The sequence below is a fragment of the Pimephales promelas genome, chromosome 13 (assembly GCF_988280905.1).
Source record: "Pimephales promelas chromosome 13, fPimPro1.hap1.1, whole genome shotgun sequence".
Taxonomy (NCBI): Eukaryota; Metazoa; Chordata; class Actinopteri; order Cypriniformes; family Leuciscidae; genus Pimephales; species Pimephales promelas.
The window spans coordinates 5183943-5209828 of NC_142781.1; the positions used below are offsets into that span (position 1 = coordinate 5183943).

A 25886-nucleotide genomic window follows, 5' to 3' on the forward strand; every position below is an offset into this window, starting at 1 on the left:
CAGAGGGGAGGTGAAGTTTGCGAATGGAGTTCTGATCAAGAATTACCCGTAATATTACTGGTTTACGCATGTCCTGTTTGAAAAAGAAACACTATTTGACAAAAATGGGACAATTCACACATAAAATATAATTGTCATAGTCTACTTAATCTTATGTTGTTCCAAATGTTCCATTTGTTCCATATGTTAATTTGTATAATTACACAGACAATAAGTACATGTTATTATTGAGTAAATTACCATTTTTATTCTGGGTGAGAATGTATTCTTTTGGTAATAAATAATTTAACAACCAGTAGGCCTATGGATCTGTGCGTTCATTCGTTCACACACCCACACACCCGATTCATATTTAAAGTCTTCTTGCGCGATTCATATTTAAACCCGGTGCCGCGTTTGCCGACCTCAGAGGGTTAAACGTAACTTTCCCCAACATTGTTCTCTAGATTAATTTGAAAGCCTTTGGATATATTTATCTTACTTCAAATATAGTCATGTTGCTTTCTCTTGAAATTGTACATTATTTAGGATATCTTGAGAAGGAGATGGTGAAATCTAACATTGTAATTGCTGTAACAAAGGAGAAGGAGATGGTTCCCTGTCCCAGAGATGTTCTGGAGCTGGAGGTGAAAACAACACTTGTCATTTTTTTATTATTATTCTGCTATACTTGATTGTGATTGGTTAATCACTGCTTTGACCAAATAAACCCCTTCTCTCTTACTCTGTATAACAATTTGACACACAAACAGAAATTCAGACATAATGATTGTCTTCAAACCTTTAGTCCACATTTGAGAAGTTGGAGCAGGAGCTGCGAGAAATCAATTGTAACCATGACACCCTCAGACAGAACCTCATTGAGCTGATGGACATCGACTCTCTGCTGAGGATGACTGAAGACTTCTTTGAGGAGGTGAAGATCTCGAGATCTCAGAACCATTTAATCCTAAATCCGTGTTATTTTATATATTTATATAGGCCTACTATTGTAGCATTCATTATTTTGAAATTCTATTTTTATATTTGTATTTTTCATTTCAGTTTTAGGTAGTTTTTTGTGCTTTTGTAATTTGTATTAGTTTCTTTTTTAAATATCTTAAATATATTTTTCTTTAAGTTTTAGTTTCAGTAATTTTAGTACTAGTTCAAAATAATTTGAAATAAAAGATATTTCTATTTTTTATATCTTTCTATGGCAGAAATAGTAAGAGTAGTATTCTGTTTCAATTGAATATACATCACAATAGTAAAGAAAAGTTTCATGCTGAATTTAAGGCCTCAGTTCATGCTTAAAGGATTAGTTCACTTTAAAAAAAACTTTTGCTGATAATTTACTCACCCCCATGTCATCCAAGATGTCCATGTCTTTCTTTCTTTAGTCGAAAAGAAATTAAGGTTTTTGATGAAAACATTCCAGGATTTTCTCCATATAATGGACTTTAATGGGAACCAAACTGTTCAAGGTCCAAATGAGAGTTTCAGTGCAGCTTCAAAGAGCTTTAAATGACACCAGACGATGAATAAGGGTCTTATCTAGCGAAACGATCGCTCATTTAAAAAATAAATAAAAAAATATTTTTTTTCTCTTCTGTGATCCACGTTCGTGACTTTCCTGTTCAAACTCGTTCATCAAAATGAACAAATCTTTTCTTTGAGTCATGACTCCAAGGGTCTTAGATAAGACCCTTATTCATCGTCTTGAATCGTTTAAAGCCCTTTGAAGCTGCACTGAAACTGTCTTTTGGACCTTGAACCGTTTGGTTCCCAATGAAGTCCATTATATGGAGAAAATCCTCAAATGTTTTCATCAAAAACCTTCATTTCTTTTCGACCGAAGAAAGAAAGACGTGGACATCTTGGATCAGCAAAAGTTTTTTTTAAAAAGTGAACTACTCCTTTAATACATCTATCAATTTGGTTTATTCAAGCTTGATCTGCAGGGCGTTTCACCTTCACGGCATCTATCTAAGATTCAAATGGACAATTTTTAACTGCTTGAGGTGATAGTTTACCTAAAAAATGCAAATTCTTTCATCATTTACTAGCCTTCATGTTGTTCCAAACTTGCGTGATTGAAAGGAGTTGTCCATAATACTCATTTCCATGCAATGAAAGCGAAAGGTTACCATGGACAGCCTGATGTACTAAAGCTGTGTTGACAATTGCTTGTGTGCAGGCCGAGTTACTGCTATGCTCTGAGCCTCCGTCTGAAGATTCGGTGTCAATGACCGTCTCGTCCTACTTAACCTGCCGCAGATACAGCAGTGCCAGCACCTCCGGACCTCTAAATCTAGGGTACGTTTAAAAGATTTTGTCCAACTGATACATACACGCTTTAAAATAAAGATTTTAAAGACAACACAAATTTTTTTTTTTACAGCCTGACCTAATTGTACTGCTAATGCCATAGGCCTATCTGTACGCATTTTAAGTTTTGTTGCAGGTGTTATCAAACAAGACAGGTTTCCTGCTTTTGAAAAGGTTCTTTGGCGCCTTTTTCATGGAAATTTCGTCCTTCGGCACGCAGAGATACAGACCACAGACGAACTCCAAGTGGTGGTGAGACAATATTTTTAATGGGTATTTTAAAGACCCCTGGTGATGAAAATCAAGTTTTTGAAGTTTTTAACATGCTAACCCGGCCTATCCCAGACAGCAAACTGACATTGAATCAACGTGGAAACGACGTCTCTCATGACATTGAAACAACGTTGATTTTGCTCATCGAATTAATGTTGAACCAACGTCAGACGCGGCATTCTTCAAAGCTAAATGAAAATCGAAAATTGGTTCGCTTTCATAACGTTGAAACAACGTGTTGATTTCAAGTTGATTTTCCGTTAGTTTTGAAAGAATGACACGTCTGACGTTGGTTCAACGTTAATTCGATGAGCAAAACGATGTCAGATCAACGTTGTTTCGATGTCATATTTCCACGTTGATTCAATGTCAGTTTGCTATCTGGGATATTACTTATTCATTTAGATGTTTCTGAGAAAAACAAGCGAACGACAAAAGTTGACCTCAGACCATAAAATTTAAAAAGCCAGTTCATGACCCTTTTAACACTTCTGCAACATAAGTGCCATCCAACACCAGAATCCATTATCTGTCTATCAATATGTACTCGCTGCTCATACAAGCTTGCTCTCAGATTATCAGTACACACCGCACGTGTGACTACTTTTACTTGTATGTGATATTTCTCTATTTATGATGAATAAACTAATGCACAGTCTACGTTCACACTGCGGGGCTTAATGCTCAATTCCGATTTTTTGAAAAAAGTCGATTTTTTTGCAAGGCCGTTCACATTTCCAATTAAATGCGACCTTTTGTGATCTCCTGTGTGAACGTGAAATGACCCAGAAGTGACCCGCATGCGCAGAAGAGTAATCAACGGTCAACGACGTCACTTGTTGTTTGCAGAATAGTTTTTTTTCCATATTGTTGCGAGCTTGTGTTTTATTATTATTATTATTATTATTATTATTATTATTGCCACAGCCCATAACACAGACAACAATTATTTTATCGACGGGCAAAGTTTGCACATAAACGTAAGATTTTTCTGATCCTCACCGACCTCGTCATAAAACCCGTTTACTTAATTGATAGTGCGCGTCCTCGGCGCTCCTTGCTTTGTCACCGGCGGCCGCGGTGCGACACTGGTGGCTGGTGTTGCCAGATTGGGTGTTTTTTCGCTACATTTTAAGGCATGTGTGTTTTAGCCAGGTTTTCGCCTGGAAGGCTCTATATTCAATCTGGCACCCTACTGTACGAAGTTAAACTGACAGAGAGCGCACGTTCACAGACACCAGAATGAACGTGTTCACAGTAATGTTCATCAGGCAGTAATACAGTATATGAACGCGTTCATGCATATCGTTCACTGAACGCGTTCAGGCACAACACTGGGGAAGAGACACGTCTGCAGCGCCCCATAACAGAGCAGAAACGCGTTGGAGTTAGCGTGTATTGGCTAGCTACAGGTGCGTGCAATGACGTGCGGGTCGGATATATGTGACCTGGCCGTTCAGATTGAAGTCGCATTTCAAAAGATCGGATTCATATCGGATTTAGACCACATACCCAAGTGGCCTGGGTCGCATTTGAAAAGATCGGATCTGTGTCGTTCAGACTGTCATGAAAAAATTAGATACATGTCGCATAGGGGCAAAAAAAATCAGAATTAGGTCGTTTCAGCCTGCAGTGTACGTAGCCTAAGTATGTTTCTTTTAAGCAGAGAGGAGCTGTGAAGAAGGACGTGTTCATCATATTTGTCCAGGGAGAACATGTGCGGGAAAAGATCAGGAAAGTGTGTGAAGGGTGAGAGACATGGTATTTCCACTCACGTTATATAGCTAACAGCAATAGATATATTCTTTGAAACAATGTTGACTTAGAAAATTCTGTTCAAATCTTTATTTCAACATTTCATTTTATTTTACAAATTAAAAAGGAGTTCACTAACAATAACACCAGTGAAAATAAGATGAATCAAAGTAAAGACAAAAAAATAATAACACAAATGAACTAAAAAATGTATTTAACTTTTTTTGTATTTAACTGATGGCTTTATTTGCATTTGCTTGATTTGTTTTTAATTTTGTGAAATGATCTCATAAATGATTATTCCTCCAAATCTTTTAAGATTTCATGCCAGTTTGTACTCATGCCCCAAAACTTTGAATGAGCGCAAGAAGATGAGCAACAACGTAAAGTCGCGTATGGAAGATCTTCGAATGGTGAGTCAAATGATTTTTTACTCTCCAGGTGTCTTTTCAAGTGTATTCATCCACCAATGATCGATATTCAAAAATAAACGTAGGAAATGGCTATGTCCATGTTTTTTTTTCCCCCGAAAGATCCTGAGAAGAACCGAAGAATATCGCGGTGGTGTCTTGACCAGAGCAGCCGACCACGTCCAGGAGTGGGGCAGTAAAGTGAAGAAGATGAAGGCCATCTACTACACACTGAATCTCTGCAACATCGACATCACGCAGAAGCTGATCGTAGCAGAGATCTGGTGTCCCGTGTCAGATCTCACTTTAGTTCAAAACGCCCTGATTATGGGATCAGTATGTATGTTTATATAGCCCTCAAACCGTATTCACTTTATAGCCCTTTATCCTGTAATTGTGGACAAATGTGGGCACAGAAGACTCAGGTGTGATCCTATCACCTATTTTTATTTATTATAAATGTTATATCACTATCATCGATAAAGTTTTGTCTATCCATTTATGGTGTTTTTTATTTATTTATTTTTATTTTGGGGGTATTTTTGAATTTATTTACTTCAAAAAGTACCATATTTTCTATGTAAATTATTTCTATGTAAATTAATTACTATGTAGTTTTATTTTAACTACATTAAAATATCATTCCAATAAGTTCTTAGAGCTAAAACCTAAAGATGAAGTGACTTTGCGGTCACCTGGTGTCTCATTTTGGCGTATTTTAGAATGCTAAATTACAGTTTTTCCCATTCATTTCTATGGATGCCCATTTTTGACCCAAATACAAGATTAAGGAGGGGTTTTTTCACCCACTTAACATTGTAGAATTGAGTCAAAAAAATTGTGTGTTCAGGAGGCAAAATTAGGAAAAGTAGCCAAGTCTTACCGCTCAGATCAAGGGAAGTATTTTTTTTTAAATAAATCAAAAATATTTTGCCCACATTTGTCCAGAATACGGTTTTAGGGTTAAGAGATAGAAATAAAAAAGTAAAACAAAACAGTAATACTAAATATTGCAGAATGAGAAATGTTTCAATAAATAAATAAATAAATAAACCACTAATAAATTCTAAATCTTATGTGTAAATGTACATATTGAATATAAATGTTAAAGTTAAACTGATTTTAATTACAAATGATGTACTTTACTTGAATGGAATATTTTTAAAATATTTATACTGTAAATTTGACTCTTTGGAAGTAGTTTCATACTCTTAACTCTCAAACTATTTGTACTGCAGACATGAATTATACCTCAAGTCGTGCAAGTGTCTCATATATGTGTGATTTTGTGTTTGTTTTAGGAGCAGAGTGGTTCCAGTGTGACCCCAGTCCTGAACCGCATCCAAACCCAGCAAACTCCACCAACCTTCAACAGAACCAACACATTTACTGAAGGATTCCAGGCCATCATTGATGCCTATGGTGTTGGTACCTATCAGGAGATCAATCCAGGTGATTGGCTGTTACACTTGCTAATCTTCTATATCATTTCTGATCCATCCATCTGTCGTTCTATCTATCTATCTATCTATCTATCTATCTATCTATCTATCTATCTATCTATCTATCTATCTATCTATCTATCTATCTATCTATCTATCTATCTATCTGTCTGTCTGTCTGTCTGTCTGTCCGTCCGTCCGTCCGTCCGTCCGTCCGTCCGTCCGTCCGTCCGTCCGTCCGTCCGTCCGTCCATCCATCCATCCATCCACCCACCCACCAACCTACCTACCTACCTACCTACCTACCTACCTACCTACCTACTAGGGGTGGAGCCGAATCCGAATACGGTATTCGGAAAGGCACAAATAATTTTTTTTTTACGAATACTTATTCCGAACAAATACTTAAAAAAATATTTGTATTCGAGAAGAAGAAATACTTTATATCAAAAAGCTGCGTTCCTCACGAGACCGCAGTGCGCGAGTTGAGTGACGTTCAGGAAGAGGTGACGGACACAGGCTGCTCCAAACAGCAACAGAGAGGGCTCGGCTGAGCGAAAAAACACTTAACTGCATCACTATTTTTGTTGAATAGATGTATGTACCTTAAGTAGGTTCCGGAGGCAGTTTATAACTTTCGGGAAGTGGAGTTTGATCGGGAGTATATTCCATTACTGACGTCTGCAGACGGGTGCTCTCATGTTCGCTTTTACGTATGCTAGCTCTGTTAGCTCGGTAACGGTAATTATTTGTTTCTTATATTTGAATTCTAATGTAGAATGCAGTCTGTTATAACAGGCCGCTGCTTATAATATATGGGGTTCCATTTGTGCCAAAAATGAGTCGACTGCTTTGTGCTTTGTACTACACATTTGTCCTTGTCAACAGTCATTGTCTAGTTGTTTGTAAAACTGGTATATGTTGATGTGTGTTTTCTCTGTTTACGTCGATTTAATCTGTCGTTCTTACTGTATTGATCCTCATTTTTCAGGAAAAATAGTATATGTTGATGTGTTTGTTGTGTATTCTGTACTTGAACTGTATGGGGTTCCATTTGTGCCGAAATTATGTCGACATGTTGTCTGTCTATGCTATGTGTCGTCTTCCATGTCTATGTGTCTGTTCACTGTCTTTGTCGACATGTTGTCTGTCTATGCTATGTGTCGTCTTCCATGTCTATGTGTCTGTTCACTGTCTATGTTCATGTTGTCTGTCTATGCTATGTGTCGTCTTCCGTGTCTATGTGTCTGTTCACTGTATGTTCATGTTGTCAAGACGACACAGTCAAACGACAAGGACAGATGACAGGAGTAAGTTAAGTGCATAAAGACAAAAGTTGAGTCGTGGGCAATCAAAGACAGTGAACAGACACATAGACATGAAAGACGACACATAGCATAGACAGACAACATGAACATAGACAGTGAACAGACACATAGACATGGAAGACGACACAGCATAGATAGACAGACAACATGAACATAGACAGTGAACAGACACATAGACATGGAAGACGACACATAGCATAGACAGACAACATGAACATAGACAGTGAACAGACACATAGACACGGAAGACGACACATAGCATAGACAGACAACATGAACATAGACAGTGAACAGACACATAGACATGGAAGACGACACATAGCATAGACAGACAACATGTCGACATAATTTCGGCACAAATGGAACCCCATACAGTTCAAGTACAGAATACACAACAAACACATCAACATATACTATTTTTCCTGAAAAATTAGGATCAATACAGTAAGAACGACAGATCAAATCGACGTAAACAGAGAAAACACACATCAACATATACCAGTTTTACAAACAACTAGACAATGACTGTTGACAAGGACAAATGTGTAGTACAAAGCACAAAGCAGTCGACTCATTTTTGGCACAAATAGAACCCCATACACCCCTACTACCTACATACCTACCTACCTACCTACCTACCTACCTACCTATCTATCCATCCATCCATCCATCCATCCATCCATCCATCCATCCATCCATCCATCCATCCATCCATCCATCCATCCATCCATCCATCCATCCATCCATCCATCCATCCATCCATCCATCCATCCATCCATCCATCCATCCATCCATCCATCCATCCATCCATCCATCCATCCATCCATCCATCCATCCACCAACCTACCTACCTATCCATCCATCCATTCATCCATCCATCCATCCATCCATCCATCCACCCATCCACCAACCTACCTACCTATCCATCCATCCATCCATCCATCCATCCATCCATCCATCCATCCATCCGTCAATCCATCCATCCATCCATCCATCCACCAACCTACCTACCTATCCATCCATCCATCCATCCATCCATCCATCCATCCATCCATCCATCCACCCATCCACCAACCTACCTACCTATCCATCCATCCATCCATCCATCCATCCATCCACCAACCTACCTACCTATCCATCCATCCATCCATCCATCCATCCATCCATCCACCCATCCACCAACCTACCTACCTATCCATCCATCCATCCATCCATCCATCCATCCACCCATCCACCAACCTACCTACCTATCCATCCATCCATCCATCCATCCATCCATCCATCCATCCATCCATCCATCCACCAACCTACCTACCTACCTATCCATCCATCCATCCATCCATCCATCCACCCACCCACCCATCCATCCATCCATCCATCCATCCATCCATTTATCTATCTGTCTGTCTGTCTGTCTGTGTATATGTATAAAATGTATGTAATTATTTATTTATTTACACATTTTTTTTTTGCCTCATTTATTTTCTCAGCTCCATACACTATTGTAACCTTTCCCTTCCTGTTTGCGGTGATGTTTGGAGATTGTGGTCATGGACTGGTGATGACACTGTTCGCAGTCTGGCTCATTACACAGGCCGAATGTTTACGAAAGATGAAAAATGAGGTGTTGAATATGTCTCATAGTTTTTGTTTGCATAATAACATCACTTTTAACCCTGGTCAGAGTCTTGTAAGCTTTGATTTTTCTCCCAGATTATAGATGTCCTGGTCGGTGGACGCTACATGATCTTGCTCATGGGAATGTTCTCCATATATACTGGACTGATTTACAATGACTGCTTCTCCAAGTCCTTCAACATTTTTGGCTCCTCTTGGCGTGTGCGACCCATGTTCTCTCCTCACGGGCCTTGGCAGTACGTACAGTGCTCTGGACGCTTGCTGGCTTTAAAGTTACTTTGTCGTTTTTCATTGTGATCATTTTTTGCTTTATCTCAGAAACAAAACACTCCATGATCATCACCATCTTCAGCTGAACCCAACTGTGCCTGGAGTTTATTCTGGTCGCCCGTACGTGTTTGGAATTGACCCGGTCAGTGCATATAAAATCTTCTTTGTTCAATATTAAGTACATTTCTTTCCATGATCACTTTTTATTTAATATTTAAGTTTAGCATTTTTTTTTTTGCGTTTTTTTGACATACTACATGTAATCCTGGTGTGATTAGAGATTGAAATTAGAGATTGAATTTGGTTGTCTTACTTTGTTTCATTCACTAGGTGATGGGATTTAGCTGTTCTGATGCTGTACATTAAAGGGATAGTTCACTTTTGATATGTTTTAGTTTACCTCAAGGGCATTCAAGATGTAGGTGTCTTTGTTTCCGCAGTAGTTTCAATTTTGATATTTTTAGGTCAAACCGTTCTTGTCAAGTCCAGATTAAACATGATTTAATGACTCGTAAATGTGAGTACACATTGATGGCCTAAGACACGAAACGAGCGGTTTGTGTGAGAAAACCAACAGTATTTATATCGTTTTTACCTCTTGTAACCACAGCCACGTCCAAGTGATTTGAGGGCGCAGGCGCTTTGTGGCTGTGGTTACAAGAGGTAAAAACGATATAAACACTGTTCATTTTCTCACACAAACCGCTCGTTTCGTGTCTTAGGCCATCAATGTGTACTTACATTTACGAGTCATTAAATCATGTTTAATTTGGACTTCTCTGCGTATGCTCTTTGAGGTGGTGACCATAGACCTCCATTATATGACTGACAGACAAGAACGGTTTGACCTAAAAATATCAAAATTGAAACTACTGCGGAAACAAAGACACCTACATCTTGGATGCTCTTGAGGTAAGCTAAAACATACCAAAAATTAATTTCAAAGTGAACTATCCCTTTAAAGGGGATAGTTCACCCAAAAATTACATTTTGCCTTCCTATAGACCTTATGTAGCCCCGCCCCTTTTCAGCGTTGCGCTCGTTGTCTTCCAGTCTGTATTTTCACAGCGATCTTGCATAGGTAAGAATAACTGCTCGTCAAAATAATCCCCGGTCGAGATTTGTTAAGACATCTGCTTTACAATGCTTATGATAAACCTTACAATACTCATGATAACTTTTGTTAACTCTACAATAAGTGAATCCACTTCACCAGCTAATTACTCCTCGTCAGCGATGCCATAGAAATATACAGAGCGACCGCAAAAACGGAAGTTCAAAGACAATATTTTAAAGATGACGGCGCCCACGTTTCTCTGCATAAGGTCTATACTTAGTCACCCTTAAGTTGTTCCAAACCGGTATGAATTTCTTTCTTCTATTGAACACAAAAGAAATTATTTTGAAGAATGTTGGTAATCAGACAGTTGACGGCACCCATCGACTTCGATACTAGGAAAAAAATACAATGGATGTCAATGGTTGCCGTCAACTCTGGTTGGGATGTTAATTGATGCTTTAATATTCATCAAGTCTGCATGTGTAAACCTAACAACTTGCATTCACATCATAACAAGCCTATGTTAAATTGATTTTGTTTTAGGTTTGGAATATTGCATCAAATAAGCTTTCCTTTCTAAACTCCTATAAGATGAAGATGTCGGTCATATTGGGAGTCGGTCATATGCTCCTTGGAGTGACCCTGAGTTTGGTCAACTTTGTGTGAGTATTTGATTACCTCATATAAACTAAGGCAAAACTACATTTTTAAATCAATTAGAATGTCAAAATGTAAATGTTTCATAAGAACAGAGATTTTATGTGTCACTTTGTTTATTTTGTCTAATGAGGAAAAACGAAAAGATAGTTACTTGTATATAAATCTAAGTAGGTATTATTAAAAAGGTAGTCGTACAGTATTTGATGGTTTTTAAAAGTACTGTCGTCAAGTTCCAAATTAATATGAGTTCATTCATAGTCCGAAATCTTTCTTTTCCTCATTTCCTTTCAACAGACATTTGGGGAAATTCCAGGACATTTCACTTCAGTTTGTTCCACAGCTGATCTTCATGCTCTCTCTCTTCGGATACCTGATCTTCCTCATCCTCTACAAATGGTCCATCACCCTGCGCTCTGAAATGGCTCCCAGCATCCTGCTGCTCTTCATCAACATGATGATGTTTGATTACCAGCCGGAACACAAGTTTCTTTACAGAGGACAGGTTTGGATTCATTGTTCCTCTAAAAGCAGTTCTTTAATCCGGGCTTTACGCCAAAGCACTCATGACAGATTATGATTGATGCTGTAATCCTCGACAGAAAGCTGTTCAGATCTTCTTGGTTGTGATGGCTGTGCTCATGGTTCCTGTGCTGCTCTTGGCCAAACCCCTCCTCATCTACAGGACCCGAATGAAAGCCAGACACCAGGTGGGTGAGCAGAACAGAGCAACCCTGTCCCAAGATCAGTTAATGCTTTTTTCAACCAGGGTTATTATAGTAAAAACTAAGACTAAAACCTTTAAAGCTTTAGTTGTCAAGGCTTAAAGGGATACTCCACTTTTTTTGAAATAGGCTCATTTTACCACTCCCCCAGAGTTAAACAGTTGAGTTTCACCGTTTTCAAATGCATTCAGCCGATTTTCTGATATTTAGAAGAATATCAGTAACCAGACAGTTTCTGGACTCATTGACTTCCATAGTAGGAAAAAAAATATACTATGGAAGTCAATGAGACCAGAAACTGTCTGGTTACTGACATTCTTCTACATATCAGAAAATCGGCTGAATGGATTCGAAAATGGTAAAACTCAACTGTTTAACTCTGGGGGAGTGGTAAAATGAGCCTATTTCCAAAAAAGCGGAGTATCCCTTTAATGTTGAAAAATAACGTCTCGGTTACGTATGTAACCCTCGTTCCCTGAGTAGGGAACGGAGACGTTACGTCAGAAGTGACGGAGATTGGGGGATTTCGCATAGAAAGCCAATCCTCTTCGAGTATTTAAACACGAGCCAATGGCATGCAATGCTTTGGGGCTGCGGAAATTTGCATAGCGTACTCCGCCCTACTCCGTGAGTATAAAAGGAGGAAGTGAACGCAACCGCAGTATGTCTTCGCTGAGGAGCCAAGACTGAACTCGGCATCTACCCAGCGATACAGCAGAAGTGGCAGGGAGACGTAACGTCTCCGTTCCCTACTCAGGGAACGAGGGTTACATACGTAACCGAGACGTTCCCTTTCGTAGTCACTTCGAGTTACGTCAGAAGTGACGGAGATTGGGGGTCTGTGCCATCACGCCAACTTCAAGCTGTCTTCCAGTGCCCTGCGAAAGTCTGAACCCCCGAGCCTTACCTCTTTTTTTTTTTGGGGGGGGATCCGACTTTGACACAGGATTACCAAGGTACACTGGGAAACATATCCCGAAGGGGACATGCTACCAGCTGCCTACCGAGGGGAGGACTTACGTAACACATATGGCCACATAGGAACACATATGGAAACACTGGAGCACCAACCGCAGGTGGCTACTCATTTCAGCTCCAGGGGTGGCAGATGGCTTGCCAAGGGAAGACACATGCTCCGAGAGGCTTACAGTGGATAATACACATGAGACGGTTACCAAGGGGGAACCGTACGCATGGAGGCACCTAGCCAGCATCCAGAGCCACAGCAGTGGTGCCCGCATCGTCGGTGCTTGAGGACTCAAGACTTCAATGGAAGAACTGAGGAAATATCGCACTTATCCAGTCCGGGGAGTGGAGTGGCGAGCAAGCGAAGACACCTGAGCGGATCCAGAACTGACCGAAACGAGAACGTGAGAGGATACCGGCTCAATACGCAGATTATAGAATCTGGCGAAGGTGTTGGGTGTCGCCCAGCCTGCAGCTCTGCAATGTCTGTTAGCGAGGCGCCGTGCGCTAAAGCCCAAGAGGAGGCCACACTCCGAGTGGAATGGGCCGTCACACCAAGGGGGCACGGAAGGCCTTGCTGCTGGTAAGACAAAGCAATGGCATCCACAATCCAGTGGGACAGCCGTTGCTTTGAGAGAGCCCTTCCCTTCTGGCTCCCTCCATAACAGACAAAGAGCTGGTCTGAGGTCCTGAAACACTGCGTTCTGTCGACATAGGTGCGGAGAGCACGTACCGGACAGAGCAGTGCCAAGGCTGGGTCTGCCTCCTCCGGGGGCAGCGCTTGCAGGTTCACCACCTGGTCCCGGAAGGGAGTGGTGGGAACCTTAGGCACATATCCAGGCCGGGGTCTCAGGATCACGTGAGAGTAAGCCGGCCCGAACTCCAGGCACGCTTCGTCAACGGAGAATGCGTGCAGGTCCCCCACCCTCTTGATGGAGGCCAATGCAACCAGGAGTGCTGTCTTCATGGACAGAACTTTAACTCACCGATTGCAAAGGCTCAAGGGGATGCCTCTGCAGAGCACTTAAAACTACCGAGAGGTCCCAAGAGGGTACGAGGGGAGGACGAGGCGGATGCAGCCTCCTCGCTCCCCTCAGGAACCTGATGACCAGGTCGTGCTTCCCTAAGGACTTACCTTCCACTGCTTCATGAGAAGCGGCAATGGCCGCGACGTAAACCTTAAGGGTGGAGGGCGACAGCCTGCGCTCCAACCCTTCTTGCAGGAAGGAAAGCAAGACACTGATCGAACATCTCCGGGGGTCTTCTCCGCGAGAAGAACACCAATGACGAAGAGGTTCCACTTCAACGCATAGAGGTGTCTCGTGGACGACGCTCTTGCGGAAGTGATGGCTGCCGCCACCGCAGGTGGCAACGAACTCAAACCTGCCTCGTCCCGTCCAGGAGCCACACGTGCAGCTTCCAAGATCGGGACGAGGGTGCCACAGAGTGCCCCGTCTCTGAGAGAGTACTGGTCTCAGAGGAATAGGCCAAGGAGGTGCTGTCGCGAGGAGCATGAGTTCGGAGAACCACGTCTTGGTGGGCCAATAGGGGGCTACCAGCAAGACCTGCTCCTCGTCCTCCTTGATCTTGCACAACACCCGTGCAAGGAGGCTCACTGGGGGAAACGCATACTTGCGTAGGCCCCGTGGCCAGCTGTGCGCCAGCGCATCCGAGCCGAGCCGCGGGTCAGAGAATAAAACTGGGCGCAGTGGGACGAGTCCCGAGAGGCGAACAGGTCTACCTGTGCCTCCCCGAACTGGTCCCAAATCAGCTGGACCGACTGGGGATGGAGTCGCCACTCGCCGGAGATGGGACGGGCCCGGGACAGCTCGTCGGCTGCCCAGTTCCGGTCTCCAGGAATGTAAACTGCACGAAGGGACCTCAGGTGCTTCTGACTCCATAACAAGAGGTGGCGGGCGAGCTGCGACAACTGGCGCGAGCGTAGACCCCCCTGGTGGTTGATGTACGCTACTGCCGTAGTGTTGTCTGAGCGGACAAGCACATGCTGGCCCTTGAGCAACGCTCGGAAGCGGCGCAGGGCGAGCCGTACTGCCAACAGCTCGAGGCAATTGATGTGCATGAGGCGCTGGGCTCCTGTCCAGGAACCGGCGGCTGCATGCCCATTGCACATGGCACCCCAACCCGTGGTAGATGCATCCGTGGAGACAACGAGATGCCTGGAAACTCGCTGAATAGGGACGCCGGTCCGTAAAAAGCTGAGGTTCGACCACGGGAAGAAGGTTCGGCGGCACGCTGGAGTCACTGAAACTCGGAGCGAACCGCGATGCCATGCCCACCTCGGGACTCGATCGCGAAGCCACAGTTGAAGCGGTCTCATATGAAGCAACCCGAGCGGCGTTGCCGCGGCCGCGGATGCCATATGCCCCAGGAGCCTCTGAAATAGTTTCAGTGGAACCGCACTCTTGCCCTCGAACTGTCGAAGGCAAGCCAGCAGTGAGTGCGCGCGCTCGTTCGTGAGCTGCGCGGACATGGCGACCGAGTCTATCTCCATGCCGAGAAAAGAGATCCTCTGCACGGGGCAAAGTTTGCTCTTTTCCCGGTTGACCCGAAGGCCCAGACGGGCTAGGTGCCGTAGCACCAGGTCTCTGTGTTCGCAAACCTGAGCTCGAGAGTGTGCTAGTATCAGCCAGTCGTCGAGAAAAATTCAGGATGCGAACCCCGTGTTCGCGAAGGGGAACAAGGGCTGCCTCGACGGTCTTCGTGAAGACGCGAGGGGACAGAGCTAACCCGAATGGGAGAACCGTGTACTGATATGCCTGGCCCTTGAAAGCAAACCGAAGAAGCGGTCTGCGTTGAGGCAAAATGGAGGCATGGAAGTACGCGTCCTTCAGGTCAAACGCTGCAGACCAATCCTGAAACCGAACACATTCGCGAATGCGTTTGGCGGTGAGCATTTTGAACGGTAGTCGATGGAGAGAACGGTTCAAAATGCGCAGGCCCAGGATCGGTCGTAACCCACCGTTTTCCTTGGGGACAATGAAGTAGGGGCTGTAAAACCCGGACCTCACCTCGGCTGGAGGGACCGTCTCGATTGCACCCTTCGCCAGCAGGGTCGCAACCTCCGCTCTCAAAACCCGGGGCATAGCCACCGATCATCGTGGAGCGAACTCCCCTGAAGCGGGGAGGAGACCGTGCGAACTGCATCGCATAGCCGAATCTGATCGTTCTGATGACCCAGCAGGATCCCCCGGGAAGCTCTAGCCAGGCTTCCAGGAAGTGAACCAACGGGGTCATTCGAACACAGACGTCCCCCCGGAGGGGCAGCGGGGCGGGTCGACTGGCACGCGTGCAGGGGCTACCCCGCTCGGATGCGTCGAAGCCCGCTCCCCGACAGAAGAGACCAGGGAAGGCGGAGCGTTCCACGGGGGTCTGTTCTGCCGGGGGTCCGGCGATAGAGGGGGAAGGGATTGGCGTAGCCCGTGGACGACACTCGCACCCTTCCGCGCCCTCAGAGACAGAGAGGAATGTGTGGGCTGACGCACTGGAACGTCGAGCGCACTCATTCCCGTCTGTGGGCTCAGTGATGATGTCAAGTCTTTTTTAACCAACTCAGGGCGCTGCCCACCCGTGGGCGAGCAGCGAGATCTGAAAAAGATTTCCCCCCGGCCCTCCACCGGGGGCAGGAGGGGGCCTGCTCCCGCCTCCTGGGGAAAAACTCAACTCCATCACTGAGCAGCCCGTATCAGGATCATTGCTTACCTGGCGTTTAGCGGGGTGTGCGGCCTGAGGGGGCTGTGACGCCTGCCGGCGGCCTCCTCCACGCCGTGGCCCGGATGAAGGCTGCTGCTGGGGCGGGGCGGGAGGCAGGGGAGCCGCGGGGGGGCGTCCTCGGCGGCGAGCAGCGGGAGGCATCTGTGCCGACGACTGGGTGGAGGCAGCAGCTGGTCGTCGGGGCAGAACATGTTTGATTGCCTCCGTCTGCTCCTGGGCAGTGGAGACTGCTGGGCAAGAGTTCTCGACTGCACCGCCAAAAAAGGCCAACCTGGGAGAGAAGGGCGTCGAGCAGACGAATCCGCTCAGCGCTCCAAGTGTCTGCCAGGTTGACGCTCCTGGACCACACTAGTGGCCATCACCTGACCAACGGCGCGAGCGGCCACTTCCGTTGCCCTCTTGAAGAGCAAGGCCAGTGGCGGACCGCAAATCTTCGAATGCCGTTGGATCAGTCCCGCCCTCGAGCATATCTCTGAGCATCTGCGCTTGCACAGTGCTCATCGCATGCAAAGCGGAGGCCACCCGTCCCGCCGCTCTATAGGAACGCGCCGCCATGGCAGACGAGAACCTACAGGCTTTGGATGGGTGCCTAGGAGGACCACGGAGGAGGCGCCCTGTGAACACGGCTGTACCGCAACAGAGCGCTCCAGCGGGGGCATCCCAGTGCACCCACGGGCGGCCCCCCCATCGAGGGGGGAAAGGCGGGGGAGAGATCGCGCTCTCGAGTGGACAGAGGAGTCCCCCAAGAGCGCGATAACTCCGCATGCAGCTCGGGGAAAAAAGGCAATGGAGTTGGCCGTGGCCTCGCGGCGGCAGCTTTGTCCAAAAACCAATTATCCCTCCGTGAGAGATCGGGGGAGAATGGAGGATGCCACTCTAACCCAATACTCCCAGCGGCTCGAGACAGCATGCCGTCAGCTCGGGATCCGACACGGGCAGCGCTGGCTCTCCCGAAGGGGGCAGTGCAGCCGCATCCTCATCTCCCGAGGACTGTAGCCCGCCTAGTGATGCTGCGATCGACATCACATCATCATCTGGAGCGCTGCTCGAAGCAGCCGGTACCACTGAAGAGGCAGCCGACTGAATCGAACTAACGCTCGCTGGCTCACGCACTGAGGCGGGAGGTGTGGCCCGAGAAATCGTCGGGGCTTTATGCCACACCGTCACCGTTAATTCGCCGGGTCCCCGGTCGACGGGCCCCCTTTCGTGAAGGAAGCCGATCGAGTAAGGGGGACCGGGGCTCTCACTCTAGTGAGATTTTTTTTTTTTTATATATATATATTTTTTTTTTTTTTTTTTTAACCTCAGTGTGGAGATGGTCATGTCCCCATAGCAGGAACATGAGTCATCCACGAACGCTGCTGCTGCATGCTGAATGCCCAGGCATACAGAGCAGCGATCGCGACCATCAGATGACGACAGAAATCGACCGCATCCAGAAGAACACGGGCGAGCCGTCTTTAAAAAGACGTGCCGCGTGTAGCTCTTTTACAGAGAGGAGGAAATTCACTCTTTCAGCGCTGAGGCGACCAGGGAGAAGCGCAAAGTCTGGCAGACCACTGCACAGATCGCAGGCAATGCAGAAACTCGCTGGGTACCGCCGTCACACCAACACTGAAGAGGACGCTCGTCTCGAAGAGTCTTGAATCAGCTTTTAGGAGTGAAGAGGTTCTCTTGGCTCCGAAGCGAAAACATACTGCGGTTGCGTTCACTTCCTCCTTTTATACTCACGGAGTAGGGCGGAGTACGCTATGCAAATTTCCGCAGCCCCAAGGCATTGCATGCCATTGGCTCGTGTTTAAATACTCGAAGAGGATTGGCTTTCTATGCGAAATCCCCCAATCTCCGTCACTTCTGACGTAACTCGAAGTGACTACGAAAGGGAACTCAAACTAAAGCTGAAAGGAAAAAAAAGGAAAGATTACAAAAAGGCAAAAAAATCGACAGTAAAATTACTAAAACTATAATCAAAATTAAATATTAAAATATTAATATGATCTATAATAATATATCGATACTAAAATAACACTGTTTTCAACTTGGAAAACTTTATTGTATTATTAATTAAACTGACTTTGAAAAAAGGTTGTTAAATCTTATATAACTTTTAAAAAAGTTGGAAATTGCTTATTGATCGTGTCATTTTTTTTTTTTACAGTGTTTAGATAGTGTTTTTATTTTATTTTTAAATGATGTACCTCAATCCTACAATATTTTCATTTATTTGTAGATACTTTTTTATTTTCAATTTGGCACATTTCTAATTTTCTGATTTTGCGTCTATAATAAGATATTTATTTAAGTGACTGTGACTAACGAGGTCTCTATGCAGGTGTTTGGAAACAATGATCAGCATGGAACAGATACCGGTTTCTCTTCACAGCATCAGAAATATGAGATGGTGGTAAGCTTATGTTAAATGGAAAGTCACAATGACAATTCTAATCAATTCAGTTATAAACACTTCAAATACAAAATGCTCAAATGTCTTAACATGAAGAATGCTGTGCAAGCAATGAGGGCAACTGGTTTCACCTGTGTTTTTCTTCAGGTGAGCATAGGTGACGTGTTTGTGAACCAGGCCATCCACACGATCGAGTACTGCCTGGGCTGCATCTCCAACACGGCCTCGTACCTTCGGCTCTGGGCGCTCAGTCTGGCTCACGCAGGTTTGTCCCAGCGCAATGCAGGCACACTATTAGAAATAACTCTATCATCAGTTCGAGAATAATGCCGTTCTTTGTGTTTCCATTAGTTCTCAGTGACTGATTGTATCACTAGTGAAATGATTTATGAAGGTGTGCAGTTTATGAGGACACCTACTGTACAAAGCTCAACAACACCAGAGCATGTTTTAAACTTTTACCTTCCCGATGTGGTATTAAATAGCATTATAACTCTACATCTCAATTTAAAAGAATTCCAAGAGGATTTAATTCTGAAAATATACCGAAGACTGGAGTAATGGCTGCTGAAAATTCACCTTTGCCATGACAGGAATATTAAATTATATTTTAAAATAGATTAAATGGTTATTAACAGATATTATGTCAGAATTGTGCTATTTTTTCTGTATTTGTTTTAATCAAATAAATTTGTGTTGGTGAGCGTACGAGTCTTTTTTTCAAAGACATTCAAATATTTTCTTTAGTTTTTGCTGACAAAAAATTGTAAATTGCTCATTTACATATACTATCGACATTGTAAAAACAATACAACACGGATTGAGAATCGGCAAAGTTAACCCTAAAACCGTATTCTGGACAAATGTGGGCAAAATAGTATTGATTTATTTTTTAAAAATACTGAGCGGTACAAGACTTGGCTACTTTTCCTAAGTTTGCCTCCTGAACACACACAATTTTTGTTTGACTCAATTCTACAATGTTAAGTGGGTGAAAAAAAAAAAAAAACCTCCTTAATCTTGTATTTGGATCAAAAATGGGCACCCATAGAAATGAATGGGAAAACTGTAATTTAGAGCATTCTAAAACAAGCCAAAATAAGACACCAGGTGACCGCAAAGTCACTTCATCTTTAGGTTTTATCTCTAAGAACTTATTGGAATGATATTTTAATGTAGTTAAAAAAATAAGCATAAACATAGAAAATATGGTACTTTTTGAAGCAAATAAATAAAAAAAATACTCCCAAAATAAAAAAAAAACACCATAAATGGATAGACAAAACGTTATTGAAGACAGTGATATAACATTTATATTAAATAAAAATTAGGATCATATCCTGAGTCCTCTGTGCCCACATTTGTCCACAATTACAGGATAAAGTGAACACGGTTTGAGGGCTACAGGAGTTTTTAAAAAATAATCCCATAATTTACTCACCTTCAAGTCATATAACTTTCCACTTTCAGCCAAACACAATCAGTTATATTAATATTAATAATAAAATATCCCAGCTTTATAATGGGAGTGAGATTTTAAAGCCGAAAAAAGTGCATCCATCCATCATAAAAGTAATCCATACAACTGCAAGGGGTTAATACATGTCTTCTGGGATTTTGTAAGAACATATTTAGAAACTATAATCACTAGCTTCCAGCAATGGCTGTATTACGTTCATGATGGATGTGCTTTTTTGAGCTTCAAACTGTTGGTTGCTATTCACTGCCATTATAAAGCTTGAAAGAGCCAGGATATTTTATAATATAACTCTGATTGTGTTCGGCTGAGAGAAAGTCATATTAGTACACTTAGGATGGCTTGAGGGTGAGTAAAGTGATTTTTGTGTGAATTATTCCTGTAAATGAGGTTCTCAGAGGCGAGTGTGTGTGTGTGTGGTCTGCAGAGCTGTCGGAGGTGCTTTGGCGGATGGTCCTCCAGGTGGGGCTGAAGCTCTCCTCTGGTGTAGGTCCACTCGTGCTGGTTCTGCAGTTTGCTGCTTTTGCTGTTCTCACCGTGACTATTCTTCTGATCATGGAGGGCCTGTCTGCTTTCCTGCATGCTTTACGACTGCATTGGTAAGAACAACACATTATTCATAAGCAACAAGACTTCACTGATTCTTTTAACAAAGAAAACCTAGTCTCACCCTCTGTTGCATGTTAATCATCAAGCTATTTGACTTGTTCATGACCCTTGACTTGGGGCATGTTTGTCTGTCTATTTTTAATCTATTATAGTTTACATACAGTATATCTGGCCCAAAGTTCTAATGTCTCTGTACTTGAAGTGTGTCTAAATTTCGCTTTAATAGTGTGAGTTTTGGTGTACTGTTACTAACAATAATCGAATATCTGTTTCTAAAGCATGTTTAAAATGGCACAGTGATATGAATGTAGTTAAAGTGACTTTTTTATGTGTTTGTTTTCAGGGTTGAATTTCAGAACAAGTTTTACGAGGGATCCGGCTACAAGTTCACACCCTTGTCCTTTGACAGCATGTAAAAACACAGCATTAATAGTCACTATTTGTACTATTCTTGTAGTTTTTAGTGCCATTACAGTTTTGTGAATGTAAAAAAAAAAATGCTTACTTTCAACCAGGGGACTTCAACAGGGGTCTCCCAATTATTAAGTTTTGTGAACAAAATGAAAATATGCTATACACATACTGTATTAAGCTCAACTTAACTTTGACTAAAAATTGATGTAGAAGTAAGCGTTGATCTTTCATCGCACTATGACGTAATATTGCGACAATATAAAGTGTGTAAAGTCGTCGTTCTGACAGCTTGGTTTCAGTAAAAGCTGTTTTTGGATTAATGAGGAAGTTCTGAAATTTGTCACTTTTAAACTATTCAAGCATAATTTAAAGATGGAAATGGTTTAAAGATATTTATGTTTTAAACTTTACCAAATAATTACATTTAAGTAGGCCTACGTGTTGCTTATTATTACAGGGTAGTTGTGTAACACTAATAAAAATGTTATATTTGTCAATTTTTCATTATACAGGAACACCTGTTCAATTGCTCATCAATGCAATTATCTAATCAACCAATCACATGGCAGTTGCTTCAATGCATTTAGGGGTGTGGTCCTGGTCAAGACTAGCCTGACTTCGTCATACTCATAATCTATTGAGAATATGAGTCTGAAACCGCTCCGTTAGGCTTTGATTATGAAGCGTATCTTAACCGAACCAGGAAAAAAAAAAACCTCTGCACTCATAGTCGGTAAACCTACAACCAATCAGAGCAACGCAGTCAACTCCTTTGCATAGCGCAGTTTTCAACTACAGAATTTACTTATTTTAGAAGTTAAATAACGAGTGTTGCTTCTTTACTTACTTCTCCATGAGTGCCACCAAAGGAGAAACCACAACGACCTCAGGCTTTTCATTACGTCCCATCTTCTTAACCACCGCCAGAGCCAGCTGATAAGTTTCCCATTTCCCCGAATCATGTTGGAAGGAAGCCAAAAATATCTTTCCGATCGACAAATGCCTTGATTGCAGTTCTGTGTTTGCCTATTAAAATGAATGCGCTGTCGATTTATTTTACAAAAGACGCGACAGCGGAATCTATACATCTCAATTCTCCAGCTGCAGTCATCTTTGACAAGCGCTCTTTGATAACGTGATGATTACGTCCTTGCAGATCATCTGTCCATCATCGTTTAAAGCCCGCCCTGGCAATTTGATTGGCCCGTTTATTTTTTGACTGATCATAATTACTCCTCAATAGAGAGCCTAAGTCCCTCCCCTTCCGGTCGACCACCATGGGACCTTATTTCGGAAAAATATTGAATGGTAGTCAATGGCGAGAGACAACAAATATTTTGATCTCGTTTGAATTATGCCCTGAATTACACATATGATGGTTGTCAATTTAAAAGATACATTTTTAAGTAAAGAAAGTCGCAGTTTGATGTAAAACCGTTGAGGTATAAGACTGTGAAAATACGTAATTACAAAGACTACAAACCCCTAAAGGCGCACATTTTCTCTCAATGAATGAAGCTAACTTCACTAATGTCTGTCATTTTTTCTACAGTCTTACGTTATAATCGTAACGTTACACCGTCATGCCTGAGTGTTTTGTACCAGACTGCACACACACGAGCAGCGGATCTCGTTTCTCTTCCCGGGAGATGTAGTTCACAGAGCGATTTTCACATAAAACTAAATGTTACTCTTCTGTTTTATGACAAACTGCAACGTTTTTGACTTTCAGAATTATCTTTTAAATAGACAAACATCATATAGTCTGGTAGGAAGGGGGGGGGGTTCACCTGCACCCGAAAGATATATATTTTTTAACCTAGTTTTTTGTAATCCTTAAGGTGTCTAGAAAAGGAATTTTGATGTTCCCCGCGCAAATTTTTGTCCCATATGTGATTTTTTGTATCATCTTTTGTGTCCGTGCTTGATTTTTGGCTGCGGAAAATGAAAACTTTAAACCTACATAGAATCTGAATAATACATCCTACAGACACAATCTACCCCATTTTCTCTTCGTCTTTGCATGAGGAATTGATAGATATGAGAATTGTCTTGATTGGATGATGTATAGTGCATAAAAACTCAAATAAACACCAAAAAATGGTGACATTGGATCACTTGAACTCCTCCCCTATGGACCCTTCTGATATATGTTTTCTAACTTTTGAATTTTTACAGTCTTTAGGATGTCTAAGAAGCAAATGTTGATGATCCCCACCTGAAATATTGTCACATGTATGTATTTTCTGGCTATATTGGTTGCCACCCTGGATATCCAAAAAAGCAAAAAAGCACATTTATAGGCAGTCTGTTTTTCTCCTTTAGTTTTCGATTTGATAAATCTCCTCCATTTTTCATAACTGGCTATGTAAATTATTGTTGAGCACATGTTGAGCTTGTTCCCAACGTCAATTGTTGCACATTAAAAATATAACAGATATTTTAATTAAATAATACATTTTAAGATACGTGTTCAAAAATATGCGTTAATTAAAAATCACATCATGTAATTAGGATTCACTGGTAATGTGAGGTTTATTTAACACACATTTTTAAACTAACTACACAAATACATAGCCTGCACCATGCACCAACACACAATTAGAAAGGTCTTTCTTGGTGAAGAGCATTTAGCATTATGGAAGCCCACATTAACTGGCAGATAATGGTCTCTCCAGGTTTCTGTTAAGCTGAAAAAAAAATGTTATGCTTAATAATTAATTAATTATACTTTCATTATTATTATTATTACTACTGGTGAGGGAATGTGTTTCATCTCGAGTGGGACAATCTGAACAAAATAACAACAAACATTCATGGCTCAAGTGTGGTGAACTGGACCGGTGGGATCATGATACAGGAGGTGAAACCTGAATTTGATGCCCCCAACTCTCTGGAAATTCCACGAATGCTCCCACTCTACGAGTGGAACAAGACGCGCTCCCTTATGGTAGATATACCTGAGACCCTAAATTCATCATCAAGTCATGATTAGATGATGTATAGTGCATAAACACTCAAATGAACACCAAAAAATTTACAAATTAATTGTGACATTGGATCACTGGAACTCCTGTCCTCAGGACCCTATTAATATATGTTTTCTAACTTTTGTACTTTTACAGTCTTTATGATGTCTAAGAAGCAAATGTTGATGATCCCCACCTGAAATAACTATCTATCCATCATAAAAGTGCATCTGTCCATCATAAAAGTGCATCTGTCCATCATAAAAGTGCATCTGTCCATCACAAAAGTGCATCTGTCCATCATAAAAGTGCATCTAACCATCACAAAAGTGCATCTGTCCATCATAAAAGTGCATCTGTCCATCATAAAAGTGCATCTGTCCATCACATAAGTGCATCTGTCCATCACTAAAGTGCATCTGTCCATCACAAAAGTGCATCTGTCCATCACAAAAGTCCATCTGTCCATCACAAAAGTGCATCTGTCCATCACAAAAGTCCATCTGTCCATCACAAAAGTGCATCTGTCCATCACAAAAGTGCATCTGTCCATCACAAAAGTCCATCTGTCCATCAGAAAAGTGCATCTGTCCATCATAAAAGTCCATCTGTCCATCACAAAGTGCATCTGTCCATCACAAAAGTGCATCTGTCCATCATAAAAGTGCACCTGTCCATCATAAAAGTGCATCTATCCATCATAAAAGTGCATCTGTCCATCATAAATGTTCATCTGTCCATCAAGTGCATCTGTCCATCATAAAAGTGCACCTATCCATCATAAAAGTGCATCTATCCATCACATAAGTGCATCTGTCCATCATAAAAGTGCATCTGTCCATCATAAAAGTGCATCTGTCCATCATAAAAGTCCATCTGTCCATCATAAAAGTGCATCTGTCCATCATAAAAGTGCATCTGTCCATCATAAAAGTGCATCTATCCATCATAAAAGTGCATCTATCCATCATAAAAGTGCATCTGTCCATCATAAAAGTGCACCTGTCCATCATAAAAGTGCATCTGTCCATCATAAAAGTGCATCTGTCCATCATAAAAGTGCACCTGTCCATCATAAAAGTGCATCTGTCCATCATAAAAGTGCATCTGTCCATCATAAAAGTGCATCTATCAATAATAAAAGTGCATCTGTCCATCATAAAAGTGCATCTGTCCATCATAAATGTTCAAGTATTTAAAATGCAAAAAAAATAATAATAATGATAATAAATAAATAAATTATTATTTTCAAGGTGAAAAAGATTCTTTTGCCTGGATCCACGCCGAAGAAAACGTCTAAATGTCACGTTTTTAATGAAGCAGCCTAATGAGTAAAATGTCTATTTTCTTGGGCGTCCCCCAGCTCCTCGTTTAAGCAAAAGGTACGCTAAAACAACGTATTACATCGACGTTAAACCACGTTAACCGTGTTAACCATAACCTTTTA

The 25886-nt window shown here is 42.4% G+C and overlaps 1 protein-coding gene across 2 annotated transcripts; it reads left to right on the plus strand.

Annotated features, from left to right (window-relative positions):
* The first annotated feature begins 204 nt into the window (after positions 1-204).
* On the plus strand, positions 205-23933 carry LOC120474106 (V-type proton ATPase 116 kDa subunit a 1). 2 transcript variants are annotated; one of them, XM_089118357.1, is made up of 18 exons: positions 205-626; positions 788-916; positions 2180-2298; positions 2436-2562; positions 4250-4332; positions 4658-4751; positions 4872-5084; positions 6050-6200; positions 9009-9142; positions 9232-9392; positions 9475-9568; positions 11030-11148; positions 11441-11648; positions 11746-11853; positions 18899-18970; positions 19118-19235; positions 20875-21046; positions 21400-23933. In XM_089118357.1, the coding sequence occupies exons 1-18, from the start codon at positions 495-497 to the stop codon at positions 21470-21472; spliced, it is 2307 nt and encodes a 768-aa protein (XP_088974483.1). In that variant the 5' UTR covers positions 205-494; the 3' UTR covers positions 21473-23933. The 2 variants fall into 2 exon arrangements, with proteins under 2 accessions (XP_088974483.1, XP_088974484.1); XM_089118358.1 differs by having other exon boundaries at positions 205-916.
* Positions 23934-25886: the final 1953 nt, after the last annotated feature.